This window comes from Hetaerina americana, unplaced genomic scaffold (assembly GCF_022747635.1).
Source record: "Hetaerina americana unplaced genomic scaffold, ioHetAmer1.1.p SCAF_118, whole genome shotgun sequence".
Classification (NCBI taxonomy): domain Eukaryota; kingdom Metazoa; phylum Arthropoda; class Insecta; order Odonata; family Calopterygidae; genus Hetaerina; species Hetaerina americana.
This window is the reverse complement of record NW_027286270.1, coordinates 997,071-1,005,249: the sequence shown is the minus strand read 5'-3', so window position 1 is coordinate 1,005,249 and position 8,179 is coordinate 997,071. Positions and strand designations below refer to the sequence as shown.

General features: G+C 40.3%; 1 protein-coding gene across 1 annotated transcript; it reads right to left on the bottom strand.

Moving 5' to 3' along the window:
* Nucleotides 1-527: 527 nt before the first annotated feature.
* On the bottom strand, nt 528-2,192 carry LOC139685596 (alpha/beta hydrolase domain-containing protein 17B; the record flags this gene model as incomplete). Its single annotated transcript, XM_071582541.1, has 2 exons — nt 809-2,192; nt 528-660 (listed from the first exon to the last, which is right to left on the bottom strand). Coding segments are annotated over exons 1-2 (777 nt in total), but the record flags the coding sequence as incomplete, so codon positions are not given.
* Between the last annotated feature and the right edge of the window lie 5,987 nt (nt 2,193-8,179).

The following is an 8,179-nucleotide window of genomic DNA, read 5'->3' as shown; positions in this document are numbered from 1 at the left end:
ATCTCCAAACGAGAGAAGGGAATCAAAAGAATTATCATCAAATATATAATCATAGCGTAAAACCTAAGAATTACACTAAATGCTGATAGACGGAAAATATGTCACATCGGTACTAAGATACTATTCCATGCAAACACATTTTTACCAATTGGTAAGAAATCGGGGAGTGCTTACAAAAAGACCATCAACACATCTAATAAAGGGGGTAATTTCAACCTTATATTTCTACTTCAATATGCTTTTTGAATAAAATTACCATTAACTTAAGTAATTTCGAGAAGAACCTCACACAATTCAGTAAGTACGCCTAATTATGACTACTATTGTTAATAAAGAAGTCACGCTCTCTAATCGAGCCTATTACTTAGAATTATTTATCATATTATCCAATACTTAGCGGATATGAGACAACGCCAAAACTTAAAGCAAACAATGTTTCAGTAAACACAATGAACAATGAAATTAGCCAAAATATATGTTACGTAATTAAATTTCACAAATCCAATTAATTAAATTTACAAACGAACCTCAACCCATAGTGGTTCAACTGCTCGAGGACACCTTTCATAGATGGCAAGACCATGTGAGAAATCAATTACTTCATCTTCAGTTCCATGAATTACCAAGACGGGAGAAGTCACCTTCGACACTTTGTCAATACTATAAAGGACAAGCACCATATATAGGAAAAAATAAACATGACAAAATCCATATGAGATGGGCTGCATATGGGTGGTTATATTCAGTTCAGCTGTGGATTAACAGAAAAATTGCATAAAATATTCTGGCATATAAATATATTTCTAACCTTGGAAAGGCATCAAAAAACCACGTCCTTTTGGTGTTAGGAAATGCAACTCTCATCCCAGACATCAGGGGTGAATGCAAAATTACAGCTCCAACTTCATATCTCGACGCTAAATCCACAGTGGGAACTGTTCCGATGCTCTGACCGTATAAAATTATGTTCTCCGGAGATATACCATATCTCGTTCGAAGGGCATGCCATGCAGAGTCTATATCAGCGTATAAATTTTTCTCGGATGGTTTTCCTGTACTTACACCATAACCCGAATAATCGTAGCTGAAAATGTTGCAGTTGATGCGAGATCCAAGTCCAAGATAAAAACTACTCATCTGGCCCAAGTCGACGGCATTTCCGTGGGAAAACAAAATTGTGAACCGGGCATTAGAACTACACCTCACGAATAAACAAGCAATTTGGTTACCTCTCGAAGTCCTAGTTATAAATCCTTCTATATTTTCTTTCTCTGTATCCGAGTATTGCCATTCTGCCCTCTCCGAAAGATTTATGCTGAATTTACCCGAATCGTCAGCTTGAAAATTATAAGTGGGCTCGGGTGGCAAAAATGCCAGTTTGGCGGCGATTCTTGATGGGCAAGGTGGACAACAAAACAGACAGCACAATTCTCTAAAACTTAAACCGTTCATAGCTAATCACCTTCTCACTCACACAATACACTGAAATTCCCCTTCATAGACCCGTGAATAACGATCACAATCGTCCTTAACGATGAACTTAACACAAACGCCGTGTTATTGAATCCATCCCATCGTCAGGCAGCCATGACAGTCTTTCGCTCTGTCAGCATACCACAGTGACGTCATGCGGAAGAGCAGCGTACCAAGCGTAGTCTGGGCGAAATTGATGACAAGAGTGACAAGAACTCCTGCAGCTGTTTCAACGGTGATTACAGAAGAATACGAAGCAGGTCATATACTGCGTGTTATCATAATGCCTCGTGGCATTGTGAGTGCTTGGCATTTCTCTTTGTGGAAATGGAATTATAAGGACTTTAACGAGGTCAGCACTTTATCCGAAGGGCTATGCGACATGTCTATTATTGTGAAAGTTTTTCGTGTATGACATCGGTGTATGTGTTCGCTTTTTCGCCTGCGTGCCAAATGAAACAGGCTGCTGCAGCAAACAAACTTTCATTGTTGGTTACCATGGCGCATGATTGAGATTAAAATAGTGACATTAACTTGTTTGCAAAATTCCGCAGAAAGAAACCGAGTTCATAAATAACAGTGACACACCTTGTTCTTAATTGCATGATTCTTTGCTATTCATTCGTAGTAACGGGGATGAATTATATCAGCTTCATTTAACAGTACTGCATGATTGTGGTCACGAGACCGTTGTGACAAATTGTTTACATAATTTATTTCACATAGAAGGCATTGGGAGTATCTTCATGCATCGACCTTCTTTTTTTAAATTTCCACTTATTTATCAATCGTATCAACGTAAAGTTGTTGCTAATGTTTGTCTTTCAATAATTGAGCTGTACGTTTGAAGTACTGTACATAAAGTACAAGCATTTAAATCTTATTTCTTGGAATATCCACGACAACAAAAGTTTTTCAAGTATAACACTTTAATACAACGGGGTGATTGGTTAAAGAAATCAATGCTAAGACTACCTTTCCGGGAATAATCAGGTTCGCTGAAGTACCGATTGCAGACCTGCGATGGTAGTTTCGTGTAATCCGTGGAAAATCCTTTACGTAATAAATGTAAATACGTATTTTACGTAATCATGGTTAAGGGTGAATAAGTTCCGCGTTCTTTTCTTCCGAAATTTCCCTTGACATGTGTTACATGACCGTAATTTGCTTTGGGGATACAAAGATGGAAAAATAATGAATATCTGTAGGGCAACCACCAAGTGATCGGATTTGGGGGAGGGGGCAAATCAAACTGCTGTTATGCAACTTTCAAAACACGGGATTCCTATCAGCACACACTAAGCCATGAAAAACACCATATTAAAAGATACTGTTGAATCTGCCTCAAACATTAAACTGACATTTTTACCGAAATGTGTTTATAAAATTCCAGTTGCTGAGAAAGGGAACCTTAGACTCTCATCAAACGATTGCATTACTTTCAAGGCTCATTTTATCCCAATATTTTGCAAAATGAACTAATGTTTTGAATGCCATTGTTTAATAATACTTTTCAACCCCCCAAACGTTAAAAGTCAGCAGTTGTCGGCGATATACGAGTGCGTATGTACTTGGGAGGGTTGAACGGAAGGTCGACTGCCATCCCGTATCTACGTAACTGATAAATATATTTATTTCACCACTTTCGTGAATAGGATTAAGATGAATGCAGGGAGACATACACCATTTTAAACCCTGAAACAACTATGATCACACAATTCATTCACTTCTCAACGAACGAAAGTGGACGTATGGAACGTCTCCCAGTGGATAGACATTCCATACGTCCCCGTTTGGCCGAGATAGTCCCGTCCAGTTATTAAATTAGTCCTGGCTGACGTTGAAATATTCCACAGTGACCTGGTTATGGATCGCAGACTTAAATGCGAAGAAGGAAAAACTAAAGACGCTAAAACCGGCGAGGCATCCTAATCCAGTCGTACAAAACATACCAAATAAAAGGATGTGTATCTATAACTGAAGCACAGCTTATTAGTACCTAATAAATGATCCAACCACGTGGTAGGATCATTTATTAGGAACAAGCACGTGGGGGCTTAGGTCCAAATCTAATCTCATTATGTTCTAACTTGTGACCGCTGCTAACGTCAGAGAAAAAATAAATATGCATAATGTAAACGGAGAAGCGAGATGGCGCTTGAAAGGACAAAGACTTAGAGGAGCACATGCAAATGAAGCTCGCACGTATTCCCAATTTTCTGAAACATAGGTCCTCACTATCTTCTTTCACCAGGGGAAGGTGGTTTGGCCACCGAAAGTTAGGAATACGTGTGAATTTCAATTGCATGTTTTTCTCTTTGTTTTTGTTCGCTAGCATTATCTTACTTGTCTAGTTAAATAACTATTCACACCCGCGAGACTTATTTTCGATATATTTATATATATTTCCTAAGTAGCTCAAGTGGATAAGAGCCTCCGCACGGCAAGTGTAAAATATCCGGAGTTCAAATCCCGGTCTAGGAAATATTTTTAGATTCGTGAACTGCTTGATTCCGCCTTCCCCACCTCTCCTGTGTTCCTCTTTTATGTGGGTTCCCATCCCTTTTCCTTATATATATATATATATATATATATATATATATATATATATATATATATATATATATATATATATATATATATATATACACACATTCAAACACGAAATCCCGCCAAACGGCGAATAAATACTCATATATACAGAAACATATATAGGGAAAGGGATAGGAACACGTATAAAGAACGAACACAATAGAGGTGGGGAAGGCGGAATCGAACCGATCACAAGAGTAAAAATATTTCCTCAACCGGGACTCGAACACCAGATCTTTCCACTTGCCGGGCGGATGCTCTTAACCACTTGAGCTATCGAGGATGTAATTTACTTCGAGATCCGTGGGTCTTATATGTCGCCAAGCGCCCCGATTCTTTAGCCAAGAGATGGCGTCAGGGGGCTGTTTCACCCACCAAAGGAGAAATAGACAATACACAAGAGGAAAGGACAGTGGTTAGAATTCATACAACATCATACAGGAAAAGAACAGTGCGTTTCGTGGCACGCATAGCCAGAAGAAAGAGATGAGCCACATTGGCCAAATACACATTCAAACACGAAATCCCGCCAAACGGCGAATAAATACTCATATATACAGAAACATATATAAGGAAAAGGGATAGGAACACGTATAAAGGACGAACACAATAGAGGTGGGGTAGAGGAGTATATAGAAGAACTGTATAGTAGAGAACTTCGACCAACAATGTTAGACATAGAAAAGGAACATGACGTAAGATAGATTAGGTCCAGGCATACGAGACAATGAGATAGAAAGGGCATTAAGGGAGATGAAACTAAATAAGGCCGTGGGGGTGGGTAACATTCCCGCGGAACTTTAAAAATGCTTAGGAAAATGTGGGAGGAAGAGGCTTTATGGGCTGATTCGTAGTATTTATGAGGAAGGAATCTGGCCGGAAGACTTTGTGAGATCAGTTTTAGTTCCTATTCCGAAAAAGGTAAAGGCCACGTCATATGAGGACTGCAGGACAATTAGTTTGATATCCCACGCAGCTAAAGTTGTTCTCAGGATCATAAACAAAAGATAGAGAGTAGGGCAAATGATTACTCAGGGGATGATCAGTTTAGGTTTAGGAAGGGGAGAGGTACGCGTGATACCATTGCAGTAATGTGATTATTGATCGAGAGGAATATACGAGGGTCATCCGGAAAGTAGTACCCGTTCGTGAAATAAAGACACAAAAGTAAATATTAACAAACATAAAAAATTTTATTTGAAAGAGGATACTTTAAACTACTTCTCAACATAATCTCCAAGCAAATTAAGGCATTTGTCATAACGTGTGACAAGTTTCTGTATTCCTGCTGCATAGTCCTTCGCCGCCAGCTCATTGAGATACGCGAGGGACCCATCTTGCACAAATTTTTGCATAATGCAGATGGTGTTTAACAATTTCATGAACAATTGTTCGAGAAACATTGGGAAAATGCTCACAGATGTCATCAATTGTGACGCGCCGATCGTTCCTCACGAATTCGTCAACTGAGCTCACCAGTTGGTCTGTAATGACAGACGGTCTCCCCGAACGCTCATCGTCGTGTGTGTTCCCCCTCCCCATGTTGAAGTTGCGACACCACCGCCGAACAGACGACTCGTCCATTACATTGTCTCCATACACCTCCTTTAATTGGCGATGAATATCACATGGGCGAACGTTTCTTGCATTGAGGAATTTAATCACTGCCCTCACTTCACAACTGGCGGCGTTCTCAATTTTTTTAAACATTGTAAACAATCACAGAAACAACACAGGCAATGCTAGCGTCACGCAACTTGGCTCAGAGAAGGCAGACAAGCCACTGAAGCTATCTGACCTCGTCCAGCGGCTACTCGCGTCGTCAGCACTTCATGCGGCACGAACGGGTACTACTTTCCGGATGACCCTCGTAGAACACAACCAGGAGGTATTTGCCTGTTTAGTAGATTTCGAAAAAGCATAAGATATATTGAATTGCGAAAAACTAATGAGTAAATTGCAGAAATTGGGAATAGATTGGAGGGAAAGGAGGCTAATACGCAACCTGAACATGTCTCAGAATGCTCAGGTGCGGGTGGGGAACGGGGAGTCCGGTTGGGCAGTGTAAGGAAGAGGTGTAAGGCAGGGTTGTCCATTATCACCGTTGCTGTTCAACCTGTATACAGAGGAAATGATCAAAGAGGCGTTGGGAAGAACTGGAGGTAGGAATGCAAGTGGGCGGGGAATTCGTAAAATCAGTTAGGTTTGCTGATGACCAAGCTTTAGTTTGTCAGTCAGCCAAGGGGCTGCAAGATGTGTTGAGTGAATTGGAAATTCAGTGCGACAGGTATGGGATGAGAATCAATATTAATAAAACAATGCTTATGCGATTTTCTAGGAAGAAAAAGGCTAAGCTTAACATTAAAATAGGAGGGCAAAAACTAGAGCAGGTAGAGCAGTTTACGTATCTCGGTAGTGTTTTGGACCAACAGGGTCAAAGTAGTAGGGACGTAAGGAGAAGAATTGCGCTAGACAAAGAGGCTTTCACAAGGAGGAGGGAGTTGATGACCTGGACGTTGAGTAAGGATGTTAAGAGAAGACTCGTAAAAACTTTGATATGGAGCGTAGCTATGTACGGCGCGGAAACGTGGTCATTGAAGCAGGAAGATAGACGTAGACTGGAGGCTTTTGAAATGTGGGTGTGGAGAAGAATGGAGAAGGTGAAATGGACAGAGAAGAAAACAAACGAGGAAGTACTTGGTATGGTGGGCGAAGAGAGGGGTTTGTAGGGAGCAATCCTATGGAGGCAGGAAAAGTGGATGAAGGGGGTATTGACCGGCAGCGGGATGTTGAAGACTGTAATTGAGGGGATAATGTTAGGCAAACGAGGAAAGGGAAGGAACAGGATAGGGATGTTGGATGGGATGAAGGGATGAAGGGAGGAAGAAAGTACTCGGAGATGAAGAGGGACCCGATATAGAGTAGGATGATGGAAAATATTTTTTTTGGTAGCTTTTCCATCCAAAAACCTACCTTAACCGGTAGATTACCTAATAATAATAATATATATATAAATATATATATATATATATATATATATATATATATATATATAATATATATATATATGTGTATATATATATATATATATATAATGTTTGTGTGTGTGTTTGTATGTGTATATAACGCCAAGGGGAAGGAGTGCTTAAAGAATAATCTAGCAGACGTGTAGAAAGGACAACAAATTAATTACATTACGCATCTTGGTATCCCTAGCAAATTCATATGTCTCAAATCTTTCTGAAAGTCCGCTCTCTTCGTGAATTAAGCGGCTCTCTAACTAATGCTTTTGATATTCCCATCACGCCTGCTTTCAATCCCAGGGGCAATTTTTTAGCAATTCATTCTATTCTCTCTGAACCTTTCCCATTTCTTGAGTTTACGTTTTTTCCCACGAATCCCAAATACTTGCCCCGACTTCCTCATGTGGCACAACTATAATGAAGAAACTCTTTTAAAGAAACTTTTCCCGTATATCCCAATTAAACCTAGTTTCTCTAAGATTGACCCGCATATTATTCTCATGTATGTGCTCAATTTAAGGTTTGATAAACATAAATTAGACAGCCAAGTACCTGTTCCGAATTATATATTTCTATCACTTCTATTATGTATTTAACCCAACACCCCTCTTCAGAGCCCCAGAGTGTGTTTGGTGCGCTGTGTCCTCCATCGGCATTATTGGGCCTTACCTTTTTTGAATCTCGATGTTCAACTGCTGATGATGAACTCTGTGCGCGATTGCGAGATGCTGGAGAACCTTTGACTCCCCAAAATGGAGGAGTATGGCGAGGACTTTGACAAAGAAGCCTTTCGGTTTCAACGGGATGGTGTCACGGCTCATACCGCCCGTCATTCACGCCAAATCCTGCAAAAGAACCGGCCGCCTGATCTCCTTACGAGGGGATGTTGTTCCATGACCCCCTCGCTCGCTCCCCGGATTTGATCCCATGCGACTTTTTTTCTTTGGAGGTATCTCAATGCTGAGGTTTAAAAAGTTCGACCAAGGACCTTGGAAGCTCTTAAGGAGGCATTCACGACATATGTCATTGCTGGAATAACGCAACATGTGTGAGAAGAGTTTTCGAAAACCTTTTTGCAAGGTTCTGGTGTC